This window comes from Oryx dammah, unplaced genomic scaffold (genome assembly GCF_014754425.2).
Source record: "Oryx dammah isolate SB20612 unplaced genomic scaffold, SCBI_Odam_1.1 HiC_scaffold_21, whole genome shotgun sequence".
Lineage (NCBI taxonomy): Eukaryota > Metazoa > Chordata > Mammalia > Artiodactyla > Bovidae > Oryx > Oryx dammah.
The window spans coordinates 9,661,560-9,680,415 of record NW_024070205.1 but is presented as its reverse complement, the minus strand read 5'-3'; the positions used below and the strand labels follow the sequence as shown (position 1 = coordinate 9,680,415).

The following is an 18,856-nucleotide window of genomic DNA, read 5'->3' as shown; positions in this document are numbered from 1 at the left end:
AAAAAATGAAAAGCAATATTTTGGGAAAAGGAAATGTTAAGAAAATGTATTAAAAATCTAGTACTTTAAATAGACACTCAAATCTAAAACTGAGTTCCATGATTTCAGCAAAACAGCATAAATGTAAAACTTTTTTAAATAAAATTATGTTCCATACTTGTATGTGAGGCCAAGAGGCCTCAAGTGTGGGTTCATCCTCTTCTGGATCAAAATCTGGATTATCACTTGGAGGAAGAGTTCGGAAGATGTTAGCACTGATCTGTAAAGAAAAATAAATTTAGACTTCTATTCTCTGTTGTTCAGTTAAATTTAAAAATGCAAAATGAAACATTTTAAAGATAACTTTAAGAAAAAAGCTGTGACTGTAAGTCTAGCTCAAAACCTATAAACCTCTTCAAGATATGAAGGCAGCCATTTCTTTCTTTCTTTTCTCTATCCCATAACTCTGACCTCTAAAGACATCAAATTTCATACAGACTACCTCCAGATTCCTCTTCTTTAAATCACAAATTTTTTTTTCAAAGTTTTGCTTAAAAAAAATAAAGTGGATGGGAGGAAATTGGGGGAGGGGAGCATAAAGTTCCTAACTCTCCCCATGCCTAACTTATTCTTTTCGTCTTTCCACAACTTCTCCCATACTTTAACCCAGACTTTTACTTACCTTATAACCCAAAAGAGTTTGGTAAAATATCTCTAGTCTTACATACACACCACATTTTATAAAGAGGAGGAGGATGGGGGTATATAGCCATTACAGACACAGTTTATAATACCTCATGGTGATTTGGCATCACAGACTCAATGGATATGGGTTTGGGTGGACTCCGGGAGTTGGTGATAGACAGGGATGCCTTGCGTGCTGCGGTTCATGGGGTTGCAGAGTCAGACACAACTGAGCGACTGAACTGAACTGATGATGATTTGATTTCATTTACTCTGAGCCTTTTAAAAAATACTAATCTCGCTGAAATAATGGTATGCTTCGAGACTCTTTATTTTAGATTCTAACTCATCTTTCACACTGTCTTAGTACCAAAGTACGCTACAGTCCTTCTCTACCAAAGAATAGATTGTGAGCCCAACTCAAAATTTTTTGAAGAATGATGAACAGACTGATAGACCAAATGGTTCAGTAAACACATAAGACCCTAACATTTGAGGCACTGGTCATTTAAGATAAATTACTTGGGGAATAGAGGATGAGACAAATGTTTGGTTCAGTTCAGTGGCTCAGTCATATCCGACTCTTTGCAACCCCATCAATCGCAGCACGCCAGGCCTCTTTGTCCATCACCAACTCCTGGACTTCACTCAAACTCATGTCCATTGAGTCAGTGATGCCATCCAACCATCTCATCGTCTGTCATTCCCTTCTCCTCCTGCCTCCAATCCCTCCCAGCAACAGGGTCTTTTCAAATGAGTCAACTCTTCAGATAAGGTGGCCAAAGGGGCTTCAGCTTCAGCATCAATCCTTCCAATGAATACCCAGGACTGATCTCCTTTAGGATGGACTGGTTGGATCTCCTTGCAGTCCAAGGGACTCTCAAGAGTCTTCTCCAGCACCACAGTTCAAAAGCATCAATTCTTCAGCACTGAGCTTTCTTCACAGTCCAACTCTCACATCCATACACGACCACTGGAAAAACCATAGCCTTTGTTGGCAAAGTAATGTCTCTGCTTTTCAATATGCTATCTAGGTTGGTCAAAACTTCTCTCCAAGGAGTAAGCATCTTTTAATTTCATGGCTGCAATCACCTGCAGTGATTCTGGAGCCCAGAAAAATAAAGTCTGACACTGTTTCCACTGTTTCTCCATCTATTTCCCATGAAATGATGGGGCCAGATGCCATGATCTTAAGTTTTCTGAATGTTGAGCTTTAAGCCAACTTTTTCACTCTCCTCTTTCACTTTCATCAAGAAGCTTTTTAGTTCCTCTTCACTTTCTGCCATAAGGGTGGTGTCATCTGCATATCTGAGGTTATTGCTATTTCTCCTGGCAATCTTGATTCCAGCTTGGGCTTCTTCCAGCCCAGCATTTCTCATGATATACTCTGCATATAAGTTAAATAAGCAGGGTGACACTATACAGCCTTGACGGACTCCTTTTCCTATTTGGAACCAGTCTGTTGTTCCATGTCCACTTCTAACTGTTGCTTCCTGACCTGCATATAGGTTTCTCAAGAGGCAGGTCAGGTGGTGTGGTATTCCCATCTCTTTCAGAATTTTCCACAGTTTATTGTGATCCACACAGTCAAAGGCTTTGGCATAGTCAATAAAGCAGAAATAGATGTTTTTCTGGAACTCTCTTGCTTTTTCCATGATCCAGCAGATGTTGGCAATTTGATCTCTGGTTCCTTTGCCTTTTCTAAAACCAGCTTGAACATCTGGAAGTTCACGGTTCATGTACTGCTGAAGCCTGGCTTGGAGAATTTTGAGCATTACTTTACTAGCGTGTGAGACGAGTGCAATTGTGCGATAGTTTGAGCATTCTTTGGCACTGCCTTTCTTTGAGAGTGGAATGAAAACTGATCTTTTCCAGTCCTGTGGCCACTGCTGAGTTTTCCAAATTTGCTGGCATATTGAGTGCAGCACTTTCAATCATCTTTCAGGATTTGAAAACAGCTCAATTGGAATTTCATCACCTCCACTAGCTTTGTTCGTAGTGATGCTTTCTAAGGCCCACTTGACTTCACATTCCAGGATGTCTGGCTCTAGGTGAGTGATCACACCATCGTGATTATCTGGGTCGTGAAGATCTTTTTTGTACAGTTCTTCCATGTATTCTTGCCACCTCTTCTCAATACCTTCTGCTTCTGTTAGGTCCATACCATTTCTGTCCTTCATCGTGCCCATCTTTGCATGAAATGTTCCCTTGGTATCTCTAATTTTCTTGAAGAGATCTCTAGTCTGTCCCATTCTGTTGTTTTCCTCTATTTCTTTGCATTGATCACTGAAGAAGGCTTTCTTATCTCTCCTTGCTATTCTTTGGAACTCTGCATTCAGATGCTTGTATCTTTCCTTTTCTCCTGTGCCTTTTGCTTCTCGTCTTTTCACAGCTATTTGTAAGGCCTCCTCAGACAGCCATTTTGCTTTTTTGCATTTCTTTTCCATGGGGATTGTCTTGATTTAAGGGACCAGGTCTGATGAACTATGGTTGTTTGGTGGTATAAGCAAATTCACAACCATTCTTATGAAGTGGCATCTATGGTATGCCAAATAACTTAACTGTCCCCAGTGGCTCGGCAGCAAAGAATATGCCTGCAATGCAGTAGACACAGGGGATGTGGGTTCTGTCTCTGGGTTGGGAAGATACCCTGGAGAGGGGCATGGAAACCATTCCAGTATTCTTGCCTGGAGAATCCCATGGATAGAGGAGCTTGGCAGGCTACAGTCCACATGGTTGCAAAGAGTTGGACACAACTAAACTGACATAGCATGCACACACGCACAACCCTAAGACTTAGAAAGTAAAAATCTAAAATTTGATTTGCTAAAACTCAAAACCTATATATGGGGAAGAGCCAATAGATAGTTTAGTAGATATCAATTTCACAACAAGTGGCCAAAAGTCATAGCTAGAACTCAAAAAGGGAATATAACCCATAGAAGGGCATAATTTGCCTTTGAAGTCATACTTATTATTGTTGCTAGTAAAAGAAAAAGTATACCAGTAAAATTAACTGTGTATCCCAAATACACCAAAAAGCTTTAAAGAACTAAGTGAGTAGGCTTCTTAACTAGAAATGAAGTACCCAGAAGTTAAAAAAAAATTTTTTTTAAGACAAAAAACACACCTTTTGCTTGGGAAAACGAATTAAATCCCAAATTTTATTAACATATGGCAAATTACAGAATAATCTGACTCAAATATGTACATATAGCTTATTTTGTTCTTGCCCAGTAGCTAAGTCATGTCTGACTCTCTGCAACCCCATGGACTGCAGCACGCCAGGCTTCTCTGTACTTCAGCATCTCCTGGAGCTTGCTCAAACTCATGTTCATTAGTGATGCCATCCAACCATCGCATCCTCTGTCACCCCCTTCTTCTCTTGTCCTTAATCTTTCCCAGGATCAGGGTCTTTTCCAATGAGTCAGCTCTTCGCATCAGGTGGCCAAAGTATTGGAACTTCAGCATCAGTTCTTCCAATGAAGATTCAGGGCTGATTTCCTATAGCATTGACTGGTGTGATCTCCTTGCTGTCCAAGGGACTCTCAAGAGTCTCCTCCAACATCACAGTTCAAAAGTGTCAATTCTTCAAAACTCAGCCTTCTTTATGGTCCAACTCTCACATCCATACATGACTACTGGAAAAACCATAGCTTTGACTAGATGGACCTTTGTTGGCAAAGTAATGTCTCTGCTTTTCAATATGCTGTCTAGGTTGGTCATAGTTTTTCTTTCGAGGAGCAAGCGTCCTTTAATTTCAGGCTGCAATCACCATCTGCAGTGATTTCAGAACCCAAGAAAATAAAGTCTGTCACTGTTTGCATTGTTTCCCCATCTATTTGTCATGAAGTGAATAGGAGCAGATGCCATGATCTTAGTTTTCAGAATGTTGAGTTTTAAGGCAGCCTTTTCACTTTCTTCTTTCACCTTCATCAAGAGGCTCATTAGTTGCTCTTCACTTTCTGCCATTAAAGTGGTATTATCTGCATATCTAAAGCTGTTGATATTTCTCTCTCCAATCTTGATTCCAGCTTGTGATTCATCCAGCCCAGCATTTCACATAAAGTACTTTCATGTAAGTTAAATAAGCAGGGTGACAACATACAGCCTTTCCCGATTTTGAACCAGTTCGTTGTTCCATGTCCAGTTCTAACTGCTGCTTCTTGACCTACATACAGGTTTCTCTGGAGGCAAGTAATATGGTCTGGGATTCCCATCTCATTACAAATATTCCACAGTTTGTTGTGATCCACATAGTCAAAGGCTTCAGAATAGTCAATGAAGCAGAAGTAGATGGTTTTTTTTTTGGAATTCCCTTACTTTCTCTATGACCCAACATATGTTGGCAAAACACCTTCTTCCAACAACATAAGAGATGACTCTACACATGGACATCACCAGATAGCCAGTATCAAAATCAGACTGATTGTATTCTTTGCAGCCAAAGACAGAGAAATTCCATATGGTCAGCAAAAACAAGACTTGGAGCTGACTGTGGCTCAGATCTTCAGTTCCTTATTACAAAATTTAGGCTCAAATTGAAGAAAGTAGGGAAAACCACTAGGCCATTCAGGTATGACCTAAATCAAATCCCTTGTGATTATACAGTGGAGATAACGAATAGATGCAAGGGACTAAATCTGGCAGACAGACTGGACGAAGAACTATGGATGAAAGTTCATAACATTGTATAGGAGGTGATGACCAAAACCATCCCCAAGAAAAAGGAATGCCAGAAGACAAAGTGGCTATCTGAGGAGGCCTAATAAATAGCTGAGAAAAGAAAAGCAAAAGGCAAAGGAGAAAGGGAAAGATACCCAACTGAATGCAGAGTTCCAGAGAATAGCAAGGAGAGATAAGAAAGCCTTCTTAAGTGACCAAATGCAAAGAGTATAACTTAGTTTAGATCATACTTGCTATAACCTTCTGTGTGTGAATAGCTTAGTCATGTCTGATTCCGTGAAACCTTCCATAACCAACACAAGTTTAAATTGTGTGCCTGGTGACTATATTAATTCCAAATGAATTTTTTAATATTTTGTTATGCAATAAAATACAAAAATCATACATCCTAAGCAAATTTCTACAGTCTGAAGAATATGGTTAAATAATAAACAGTACCCTGAACAACACTTCTTCAACACTTCTAGTTCTTTTTTTTTCGCATCAGATATTTCAAATGTTTGTTCATATCATTTAAGGGTCCTGAATTTTGATTAAAATTCAGTGCTATAGAAGCTACACATATGATATCAAAATGTCCTAAATAAGAATGGTCTATATTTGACTCCCTTATCCACTTCTGAGGTGTGGAGAGCCCCATATTTTTTCATTAGTCTTTTCTTCCCCCTTTAGCTATTCTTTCTCCATTCAGCTGCACAACATTAATTACCTACCAACCCATATAATCTTGAGTTTACATCTTTCTCCGAAGTTCTAGATCCACACTCTCCAATGTGGTAGCCATCAGTCACTGTGGCTACCGAAGTCCCAAACGATCATAAAGCAATGACAGCATCACTGGAATGGATAATCTTTCAAACGGACTATTTTAAAAAACATTCTTTTGAGTACATCAACTATTGTACATTTACTAAAAACCAATCTCATTAAATTGTAATTACACCTCAGATCTTACTTGAATTTATATAAATCTGAGGAACTTAAGTCTAGAAGCTTACCATTTTTACTATATCAGAATACGCTGATTCAACAATTACACCACGATTAGTTGAAACATACTCAACCAGTTCATTCAATGTTGCTCTTTTAATTTCTTTGCTCTTCAAGTCTGAAACAGAGTCCATGAAATCAAACAGTATGCAACACTGCTGCAGCTTCTGACAGAAAAGCTCTTGCTGTTCATTTGAGGTGGCATCTATAAATAAAAATAAGAGAGAAACTTAGAAATGACCTACTCAGAAGTTACCTTCATATGTTTACTATTTTGAAGAAGCTCTTCACATACATAAAGTAAAATTTCTCTCAAAAGCCTAGTGAGAAATTTACCATATAATCCCATTATTCATGCCAGGAATGAAAATTTACATTCCTCCTCTCTCACTACCCATAATCAATCATTAAGTATTATTGATTCAATTTTTTAAATCTGGAATCTATCCGCTTCTTGTCACTCCCTCTGCCACTTTAATGACTCACACATTCATCATTTAGGCTACAGCCGTGACATCCTAGGGCTTCCCACAGGACGTGGTGGTAAAGAATCCGCCAGCTAACACAGGAGACTCAAGAGACATGGGTTCAATCCCTGGTTGGGAAGATTTCCTGGAGTAGGAAATGGCAACCCATTCCAGTATTCTTGCCTGGAAAATTTCATGAACAGAAGAGCCTGGCGGGCTACAGTCCATGGGGTCGCAAGAGAGTCAGACATGACTTAGAGACTAAACAACCACCACCACCACCACCTACCAGTGCCCTCCTCCAAGGGATCTTCCCAACTCAGAGACGGTTCCTCAAGGGCAAGGATCATTCACTGAGCAGGCTTTCCTTTTCATCTGTTTTACTACTAACATGGGATATATAGGGGGTTTCCCAGGTTATTTTTTCCCAGTGCTAAAGAATCCACTGGCCAATGCAGGAGTCGCAAGATGAATCCCTGGGTCAGGAAGATACCCTAGAGAAGGAAATGGCAACACCCTCCAGTATTCTTGTCTGGGAAGTCCCATGGACAGAGGAGCCTAGTGGGCTAAAGTCCACGGGGTTCTCTTACACGACAGGCTAGTAGCCTACAGCTAACATGTTCAAAGATACAATATGATCTTCAAGACTAGCAAACAGTAGATTCAGGAACATGTTACATATAAAAAGTAAGTTTCTTTTTCTGGGCACCTATCTCTTCAGCCTCCTCTGAGAATAAATTCATGTTTTTCATAGCTTCTCAATTCAGTAATGTGCTACTTAGCCTAAAGACTTCTTTCAAGTTGCTTTCTCCTCCAGAATTATGTCCCAGCATTACCTAATATTTGGATGGAAGAGGTCACCTTTGGATTTTACCAAACATTAGATATATTTAGAAAGCAGTTAACATTTCAACTCATTTGGCACTGAGTTAAAATACAAATGTCCAGTCCTGAAATTTTTGTTAAGTATTGAGGAACAGAAAAATCTTTTCTTACCTAAACACCTCCTATAAGTACATGTTCTATAGAGTAATCTGAACATAATAAAACATAACACTGCTAACATTAGCATTTCCTTCATGCCAAATACAATTCTAAGTGTTTCCTATGTCTATTTAACTTTAAAACAGTCCTTTGAGGCTAGTTTTGAAAGTTAGAGATGATTTCCTGTCTTCAAGGGCTTAGAAGCAAGTTGAAAAGGCAAGATACAAAACCTTAAAAAATATAACCTGGAGTCAGAAAGAATTTGAGAGTGCTTACAAGATTAAATATAAACAGAACAATTAAAACTAAAATCAGGATTAATTAAAAGCAGGAAAGCTATACAAGGTATTTGACTGTTGTGTTTAAGCACTCTGCGTTGAGTCTCTTGGAAGCTAAGGTAAAACAGTGGTGGAAGAGTTGATTAGATTGGAAAAGGTTAAGTGAGAGAAGAGAGGATGCTCCTATCGTCTACTATTGGTTGGCCTACTTTTAGGTTCAAGACACATAACATTTTTATATTGGTCCAATTTTTATAATGGTTATCCTAGTAAAAAAAGATCAATGGTTTCACTATTAAAAAATTATAAAATAGATGTTTAATATAGCCTCTTAGGGATCTTTCTGAAACATCAATTTTCAGAATTTTCTCATAAGAAAAAGAGACAAAAAATATACTTCAATTACCTGAAAAAATAAGACTATAGCTTGGCTGTATTTCATAAATATGAATAAAAAGTAATGTGAGAAAAAGAATGTATAATAATTTTGTTTACTAAATGTAAAAAGTACTGACAGTGTCTACACTGATGACTTTATACTTCAGTTTCCCCATTACAAGCATGCTTGCAAATGAAGTATACTCAGTGGTGTTTCAATATGGCAATTTAGCACTTTCAGGTGTTAAGGTCACATATTGTTTTTACTTGGCTATTTTTACTAGGCCAATGTAATAGACTTGAAATACCAATATATTCATACTTATCATCATTGCTTCAAAATACCTGATATTGATAACAAGGTTCAGTCAGTTCAGTCTCTCAGTCATGTCTGACTCTGCGACCCCATGAATCTCAGCACGCCAGGCCTCCCTGTCCATCACCAACTCCTGGACTTCACTCAAACTCATGTCCATCAAGTCAGTGATGCCATCCAACCATCTCATCCGCTGTTGTCCCCTTCTCCTCCTGCCCCCAATCCCTCCCACCATCAGGGTCTTTTCAAATGAGTCAACTCTTTGCATGAGGTGGCTGAAGTGTTGGAGTTTCAGCTTTAGCATCAGTCCTTCCAATGAACACCCAGGACTGATCTCCTTTAGGATGGACTGACTGGATCTCCTTGCAGTCCAAGGGACTCTCAAGTCTTTTACAACACCACAGTTCAAAAGCATCAATTCTTTGGCACTCAGCTTTCTTCACAGTCCAACTCTCACATCCATACATGACCACTGGAAAAACCATATGACTAGACAAAACTTTGTTGGCAAAATAATGTCTCTGCTTTTGAATATGCTATCTAGGTTGGTCATAACTTTCCTTCCAAGGAGTAAGCATCTTTTAATTTCTTGGCTGCAATCACTATCTGCAGTGATTTTGGAGCCCCCCAAAATAAAGTCTGACACTGTTTCCCCATCTATTTCCCATTAAGTAATGGGACTGGATGCCATGATCTTTGTTTTCTGAACGTTGAGCTTTAAGCCAACTTTTTCACTCTCCTCTTTCACGTTCATCAAGAGGCTTTTTAGTTCCTCTTTACTTTCTGCCATAGGGTTGTGTCATCTGCATATCTGCGGTTATTGATATTTCTCCTGGCAATCTTGATTCCAGCTTGGACTTCTTCCAGCCCAGCATTTCTCATGATGTACTCTGCATATAAGTTAAATAAGCAGGATGACACTATACAGCCTTGACGTACTCCTTTTCCTATTTGGAACCAGTCTGTTGTTCCATGTCCACTTCTAACTGTTGCTTCCTGACCTGCATATAGGTTTCTCAAGAGGCAGGTCAGGTGGTGTGGTATTCCTATCTCTTTCAGAATTTTCCACAGTTTGTTGTGATCCACACAGTCAAAGGCTTTGGCATAGTCAATAAAGCAGAAATAGGATACAGGTTCAAAAAAGGCACTTTCAGACATGCAACTACTTGGAAAACTTAGCACCCTCAAACAACCTTTTATAGGAAATTCTGAGGACACGATGCAGCAATACGGAGAAAGGGAAAGGAATGGAATCCAGGAATTACAGAAATTCAAGAAAAGCAGACCTAGAGAAAAACTGGGTCCGTTTAGAGCAGGAGGAAAGGCCCTAAGAAACTGGTCTCTAAAGCAGAATCATTAGGGTATCTTATCACATGGAGATTTGGAGGAAAAAACTGAGAGCATGTTAAAGGTGGGAAAAAATAGACAGAAATTCCAGGAAATACTTAAGAAAACTAAATAAGAATGGAAATATATTATGTAGCTCTGGAGCCTATGCAGTCACACACAAACCCTGCCCACTGGCTTTCAACTTTTAGAATTAACTTAACAATTTATATAAAACTTAATTATGGCCATAGAAAATATTAACCTTAAAAATGTAAAGATGACAAAAGCTGAGGGTGAAAGGAGAGAAGGAGAAACTTCACTTCCCATCATCCAAGTTCCATTCATGCTGACAGTTCCAAGTTCCCCAGGTGGCCCGTTTGCACATGTACTGGCTGGAATGCACTTTCCCATCATTATTTCTTCATTTTCTTTAGAAGCAAATAAAGACAGTGCCCATGCAAACACTACTCAATGAGTAAAAAACTTTATTTTTAAAATTTTTAATTGGAGGATAACTGCTTTACAAGGCTGTGTTAGTTTCTGCTGTACAAACAGCGTGAATCAGCTCTAAGTATACATATATCCCCTCCGTCTTGAGCCTCCCTCCCACCCCTCTAGGTCATCACAGAGCACTGAGCTGAGCTCCCTGTGCTATACAGTAGCTTACTACTAGTTACCTACTTTAAACATGTTACTTATATACATCAATACTACTTTCTCAATTCATCCCACTCTCTCCTCTTGCAGTAAAAAATTTTAGTCAAAGGATTTGAAGTCTACCAGGACCTAAACACAACTATACCTTGTATTGTGAGACAGAGAATCAGGATATGTTAAGCCTAATATCATTAATTTATAAAACTTCCTTTGTACTAATTTCAAGCTTGTCAAGTGCAGTGTTAAGTGTTTGCTAGTCTCTGAGTTGTGTTGGACTTTTACAACCCCACAGACTATAGCCCACCAGGCTCCTCTGTCCATGGGATTCTCCAGGCAAGAATACTGGAGTGGGATGCCATTTCCTTCTCCAGGGGATCTTCCTGACCCAGGATAGAATTCAAGTCTCCTGCAGTGCAGGCAGATTCTTTACCATCTGAGCCACCAGGGAAGCCCAAAGCTACTGGAAACTATCAAGCGCAGTAGTTCTAAAATTTGTCCACAGATTATTTGATACTCCTTTCTTCAGAAGATGGAGTCTACTTCTCCTGCCATCAATGTGGGCTGGACTAAAGTGACTTGCTTCCAGGGAACAGACTGAATACTGTGGAAGTGATGCAACATGACTTCCAAGGTGGATTTTTGCTGGAGTCACAAGAGATCTCAAGGTTCACAGAACAAACTGTTTGAGAAAAAAGTAACACTTATATAGTTGAGTACAGAACCTAGTTTATCACCTGACTCATTTGATATTAGCGAACTTTGTAAGAAGTTTTTGAAGTAAATTAGAGTCTTTAGAAAAATGTAAGGAAGTTTTACACTGTACTCTTTGGTGTCAGTTTATGAAACCTATTTAGAAAGACTGTACCACCAAATTAACAGGTATTTAAGACAAGTTTAGGTTTTTTAACATAGTACAAGTTGTATCTGACTATATAAGTATTATGGAATACATGAAAACTTTCAATCTCAACCACATTGGTATGTTAATTCATTCTCAAGAGAAGAAGGTCAGTTTCTCAAGAAACATGATGTTCATGATGAATTTTCAATGAGTTCATTCCTCGGCCTTATACATGCTGATACATGATTTCTTATCATATAAAATACAAATATAAATTAGCCAAACTCATGACATAGTAACAAATGCTAGTTTAGTTTATTAATTTAGGATGAGAAATTATTCCAAGTACTATATCTGTCCATGGGATTTCCCAGGCAAGAATACTGGAAGGAAGGAAGGAACGTCACTCAGTCGTGTCTGACTCTTTGCGACCCCGTGGACTGTAGCCTACCAGGCTCCTCTGTCCATGGGATTTTCCAGGCAATAGTACTGGAGTGGATTGCCGTTTCCTTCTCCAACGGATCTTCCCGACCCAGGGATCGAACCCAGGTCTCCCTCATTGTAGACAGACGCTTTACCGTCTGAGCCACAGACCTGGGTTCAAGAATACTGGACTGGGTAGCAATTTCTTCCTCCAGGGGATCTTCCCAACTCAGGGATTGAACCCACATCTCCTGCATTGGCAGGCAGATTCTTTACCACTGAGCCACCAGGGAAGCCCAGTGAAACCTTAAGCAGACCTATCAGTTCAGTTCAGTTCAGTCGTTCAGTCATGTCTGACTGTTTGCGACCCCATGGACTGCCGCATACCAGGATTCCCTATCACCAACTCCTGGAGCTTGCTCAAACTTATGTCCATAGAGTCGGGGATGCCATCCAACCATCTCATCCTCTGTCACTCCCTTCTCCTCCTGCCTTCAATTTTTCCCAGCATCAGGGTTTTTTCTAATGTGTCAGTTCTTCACATCAGGTAGCTAAAGTATTGGAGCTTCAGCATCAGTCCCTCCAATGAATATTCAGGACTGATTTGCTTTAGAATTGACTGGTTAGATCTCCTTGCAGTCCAAGGGACTCTCAAGAGTCTTCTTCAAGACCATACTTCAAAAGCATCAATTCTTCAGTGCTCAGCTTTCTTTACGGTCCAACTCTCACATCCGTACACGACTCCTGGAAAAACAATAGCTTTGACTATGTGGACCTTTGTTGGCAAAGTAATGTCTCTTCTTTTTAATATGCTGTCTAGGTTGGTCGTAACTTTTCTTCTAAGAAGCAAGTGTCAAATTTCATGGCTGCAGTCACTGTCTGCAGTGATTTTGGAGCCCAAGAAAATAAAGTCTGTCACTGTTTCCATTGTTTCCCCATCTATCTGCCATGAAGTGATGGGACTGAATGCCATAATCTTAGTTTTCTGAATGAGTTTTAAGCCAGCTTTTTAACTTTCCTCTTTCACCTTCATCAAGAGGCTCTTTAGTTCCTCTTTGCTTTCTGCCATAAGGATGGTGTCAACTGCATATCTGAGGTTACTGATATTTCTCCCAGCAATCCTGATTCCAGCTTGTGCTTCATCCAGCCTGGCATTTCACATGATGTACTATAAGCTAATGTATATAAGTTAAGTAAGCAGGGTGACAGTATACAGCCTTGATGGACTCCTTTCCCAATTTTGAACCAGTCTGTTGTTCCATGTCCAGTTGTAACTGTTGCTTCTTGACCTGCATATAGATTTCTCAGGAGGCAGGTCAGGTGGTCTGGTATTCCCATCTCTTGAAGAATTTTCCAGTTTGTTGTGAGCCATACAGTCAAAGGCTTTGGCGTAGTCAACAAAGCAGAAGTAGATGCTTTTTCTGGAACTCTCCTGATTATAGGAGAAGCCAAATCATAACCAGAATGGTATCCAGTGTATTAATTTTCTACTGAAAGTGAAAGAAGTGAAGTCGCTCAGTCGTGTCCAACTCTTTGTGACCCCCATGGACCCCACCAGACTCCTCTGTCCATGGGATTCTCCAGGCAAGAATACGGGAGTGGGTTGTCATTTCCTTCTCCAGGGGATCTTCCCAACCAGGGATTGAACCCAGGTCTCCTGCATTGCAGGCAGACGCTTTAACCTCTGAGCCACCAGGGAAGCCCAATTTTCTACTGCTTAATAACAAATTATACCAAACTTTAGAGGCTTAAAACAAGAATTATTATCTATCACAATTTCATTGGGTCAGAGATTCAGGCAACTTATCTTTGCTCCATGATATCTAAGTCCTCAAGCTAAAAAAACTAGAAAACTAGGGACTGCAATCATATGAAGGCTCAATCACTCATATGTCTTATAGTTGATCCTGGCCTCTGGCTGAACGACCAGTTAGGGCTAGTGCCAGAACCCCCGTATGTAACCTCTCCATATGGCTTAAGCTTCCTCATCATATGGTGACTTGGTTCCAAGGGCAAGTGATTTGAGCGATCTAACAAAGAACAAAACATGACTTTTATGAGGAAAATTATAAAACTCTAAAGAAATATATCAAAGACATAAATAACAGAGATACATTTTGGATTACAACAGGGTGTTTTGCTAGAACTTGAAGAGTTGCTCTACAATTCATCTGGAAAAACAAACAACCAAGAATAGGCAAGATGATTTTCAAGACAAAGAAGGCAACAGTGATCTTACTACACAAGGTAATTAAAACTAAATGGTACTGTGCAGGAACAGACAAAAAGACCACTGGCCAGGGAAATAAGGCACCTACAAATACATGCACATACATAGAAGATATACAATAGAATTGGTGTTTTTAAAAAAAAAAAAGTCAGTGGGGAATTTCAAAATAAATTATGCAAAGACAACTTGCTATTCATATTAAAAAGTCAGATTCCCTCACTTATTTATACATTTAATTCCAAGAGAACTAAAAAACTAAATGTAAATAGGAAAATTATAAACTATTTAGAGTTTTCTAAACAACTCTGAATGGCATCTAGCACGCACACACACAAAAATCTATAAATCAGTAAGATAAAGAAAATAAACCTACAGAAAGGCATGTGAAACACAAACCACCAATAAAGAAGAAAAGACATTTAACCACACTAGTTAAGGAGAAAAATGTAAATATATATAAACTATATATATGAGTTTATGTATGAAATGCCATATATCATTTCATACTTATTGCATAAGGTTGACAAAAAGTATGGGCAAGACTTCTGTTTCTGGCAGACCAATCTTCCTATAGTAAACTACTAAAAACTGGACAAAATACATGAGGTAATTGTTTTCAGATGCTGGAAAACAGGTAGTACAGGACTGCTATTCCTGAGAGAAGGAAAAGAGAGTGAGTTCCACAACTGCAACAGCTCTATCTGTAACTGCAGTATAGGAAGAAACAATACAGGTTCAAAATAGCAAAAGCCAAATAGACTGAGCTAAATAGACATCACAGATCAAGGCTCCTGAATGGCTGGAATTTGCATGGAAAAGTACTAGAGAGAAGCTAACTATACAGAAAAGGAATTTTCTACTTTTCTATTTGTACTGAAGTAATAATAGGACATTTTTATTCTATCAATATTTATTCAGCAAATCATTTTGAATGTAAACCAACCGTAGCTTCCTGGCATAAATCCCACATAATCATAAGGTATTATCTATGTGCTGCTAAATTCAATTTACTAATCTTCTGTATAAGATTTTTCCATCTATGTTCATAAGGGATATTGGTCTATAACCACCTTTTCTTGTACTGTCCTTGCCAGGGTTTTTAATTAGGACTCAGTTAAATAGATGTAAGACTTACTCAGACTTTTGTTTCTTCCTGTGTCAGTTTGAGAAAGCTGTTTGTTTATTTCAAGGGATTTTCCCAACTCCTCTCCTCTAAGTTTTCAAATTTATTGGCATTATTATATACCTGCAAGCTATGAATTTCTAGGTAATTGTAAGGTACAAATTATTACTATAAAAGAAGCTAAATCTTTTAGTCCACAGGGAGATCAACTTTCAGCAAGACAAGCTTAAGAGCTCCAGACCTGCTCTCCAGTGAAACTGATTAAAATCATTTAAAAAATAACTTTTTAAAGCCTCTGGAAATAATCTTAAGGCAAAAAGTAAATGAGGAATCATCTATCCAAGAGTATCTATGAATATCTGAAGCGAAAAGCCAATCTTAGTATCTGAACCAAGATAGCTTTCTCCCTTTCTCCTGTCAGCTCAGCTAGGCAGAAATTCCACTCCAGAGAGGTACACCCAAGGATCCCTCTACCTCCAGCTCCCAGTCAGACAGCTTTCTTCAGGTGTGGAGCAGAATGCTGGCGGTTCTCATTCTGCCCACAGCTACCTGTTGCTGAGGTCAACTCCCAGGCCAGTGTTGTCAAGAATGGTAGAAGTCCTTCTCCTACCTGGGCAGAAGTCCGATCTTCTACCCAACCTCGATCCATGGGACAAAGACTCTACTCTTGGTGCAGAACCACTGAGAACACTGGGGCTCCAATTACCTTAGTCTTGGACTGTAAGTTTGTAGTTCCATACTGGAAGAGGAAAGCCAAGAGAATCTCAGACGCCTGCCCCCTCTCCACCTCACATTCAGCTCCTAAAATGGGTTGTTTCTCAGAGAGAAGCATGCCATTTTCCCCACTCCCAGCTCCAGGGCTCTGGCTCACAAGATTTTGCCGGGGGAAGAGGGAGAAACAAGCCATAAATCGGCTGTTTTATCTCTTCCCAAAGGAACTGGCTTCATTTTCAACAGAGCATGAAAAGTTCAAGCTTAAATTTAAGCTGAATCTCTCAAGACAATGGCAGTTGTGGTAAAAGGTAATAGAGAGATCTGTAGATTCAATGAGGACATAAGGCTAAACTCTAGGCTGGAGAGTTTGCAAGACAATACCAGATAAAGGAGCAGCTTAGAGGAGCCCTCCTGGTGTCAGAACAAATATCGAACACCAATATCAAGAACTATCCCTTCAAAGGAGCCTGAATTTGACTGGACTGCTGAACAGTGATGCTCCACTGCACTGTTGGAAACAAGACAGCAGCTGGCTGAGAGTCACTGGAATTTACAGGTGAGGCTGTGGTCAGGAAAGACAAAAAGTCCTAGTCAGCTGGTCAAGAATCTGCCTGCAATGCAGGGGACCTGGTTCAATTCTTGGGTCGGGAAGATCTGCTGGGGGATAGACTACCCACTCCAGTATTCTTGGACTTCCCTTATGGCTCAGCTGGCAAAGAATCTGCCTGCAATGCGGGAGACCTGGGTTGGATCCCTGGGTTGGGAAGATCCCCTGGAGAAAGGAAAGGTTCCCTACTCCAGTATTCTGGCCTGGAGAATTCATGTATAGTCCATGGGGTTGCAAACAGTCCTGACAGACTGAGCGACATTCACTTTCACTTTCTTTTCTTGTCACAACTACTGCCATTTCCCTGGAGAAGGAAATGGCAACCCACTCCAGTATTCTTGCTTGGGAAATCTCATGACAGAGGAGCCTGGCAAACTACAGTCCATGGGGTCACAAAGAGTCGGACATGACTAAGCATGCCAAAAAAAAAATGGGGGGCCATAATTGTATGCTTCCATTCATGCAAAATGTTTACAATAGGGAAATCTATAGAAACAGAACATAGATAAGTGATTGCTTAGTGTAGGGATGGCAGGGATGAAGGGATAACGGAGGTAATAGTTAAAGAGTATAACATTTTTTTTGAGATAATGAAAATATTCTAAATTGACTACAGTGATATTAGCACTTATCTGTGAATATACCGAAAGCCACTGAACTATATACTTTAAAAGATGAACTTTACAGTACATAAATTATATCTAAATAAAGATGTTTAAAAAATTTAATCCAGTCCCTAAAATACTTTTATGTCAAATACCTAAGATATTATTCAAACAGAGTAAAAGTTTAAAGATAAATTACAGTTTAAAGATCATATACACATAATAATCACATAAACTTCATTCCACCATAAATGTACATGTTTACAACAGATGCTTAGAATATTCTTGTTTTGTCTTTATGTTGCCTATATTAATTTAGCATACTAAATTAGACATTTTCATGGAACACATAAATAAAAATTAAAAACCATCATGTAAGAGTTAATAATAAGAACACAGGCAAAACATTCTCTGACATAGACAAAGAGAAATACTGTATGACATTCCTTATATGTAGAATCTAAAAAGAAATGATACAGTTGAATTTATAGAACAGAAAGAGAGATCTACAGACTTGGAGAATGAACTTACGGTTGCTGGAGGGATGGGATAGTAAGGGAGTTTGGGAAGGGTAAATACATACTGCTACATTTAAAATAGATAATCAACAAGGACCTACATTATGTGTAGTGCATGGAACTCTGCTCAAAGTTATGTGGCAGCCTGGATGGGAGGGGAGTTTGGGGGAGAATGGATACATACATAAGTATGGCTGAGTTTCTTCCTTGTTCACTTGAAACTATTACAACACTCTGTTAACCAGCTATACCACAATACAAAATAAAGTTTTTAAAAAATTCTCTGACAGAAATTTTACTGGGGCTTCCCTCGTGGCTCAAACTGTAAAGAATCTACCTGTAATGCAGGAGACCGGGGGGGTTTGATCCCTGGGTTGGGAAGATCCCCTGGAGAAAGAAATGGCAATCCACTCCAGTATTCTTGCCTGGAAAATTCCATGGACAGAGGAGCCTAGCAGGCTACAGTCTACAGGATGGCAAAGAGTTGGACACGACTGAGAGACTAATTTTCTTTTCTTTTCTGACAGAAATAATATTAGTGATTGGTCAGTCTCCCAAAGCAACCGAAATAAAAGCAAAAACAAATAGGACCTAATCAAGCTTATAAGCTTTTGCACAGCAAAGGAAACCGTAAACAAAATTAAAAGACAGCCCATGGAGTTGGAGAAAATATTTGCAAATGATGCAACCAACAAGGGCTTAATTTCCAAAATAAACAAATATTAAACCAACAGCTTCTACAATTCAGTAACAAACAAACAACCCAATTGGAAAATGGGCAGAAGACCTAAACAGACTTTTCCCCAAAGACATACAGATGGCCTAAAGGCACATGCAAAGATGCTCCTCATCACTAATTATTGGAGAAATGCAAATCAAAACTACAATGAGGTACCACCTCACACAGGCCAGAATGGCCAAAATCAAAAAGTCTACAAGTACTTCCCTGGTGGCTCAGACGGTAAAGCATCTGTCTACAATGTGGGAGACCCGGGTTCAAGGCCTGGGTTGGGAAGACCCCCTGGAGAAGGAAATGGCAATACACTC

The 18,856-nt window shown here is 39.4% G+C and overlaps 1 protein-coding gene across 2 annotated transcripts in view; it reads right to left on the bottom strand.

The window, feature by feature from the left end:
* The window catches only part of PPP2R5A (protein phosphatase 2 regulatory subunit B'alpha), a 75,310-nt gene that overhangs the window by 32,401 nt on the left and 24,053 nt on the right, over positions 1–18,856 (bottom strand). For both annotated transcript variants that reach the window (XM_040263122.1, XM_040263121.1), the window contains exons 2-3: positions 6,348–6,544; positions 158–259 (exon numbers count right to left, since the gene is read on the bottom strand). In XM_040263122.1, the coding sequence (XP_040119056.1) occupies positions 158–259; positions 6,348–6,544 (299 nt within the window). The remainder of the gene's footprint in view (positions 1–157; positions 260–6,347; positions 6,545–18,856) is intronic.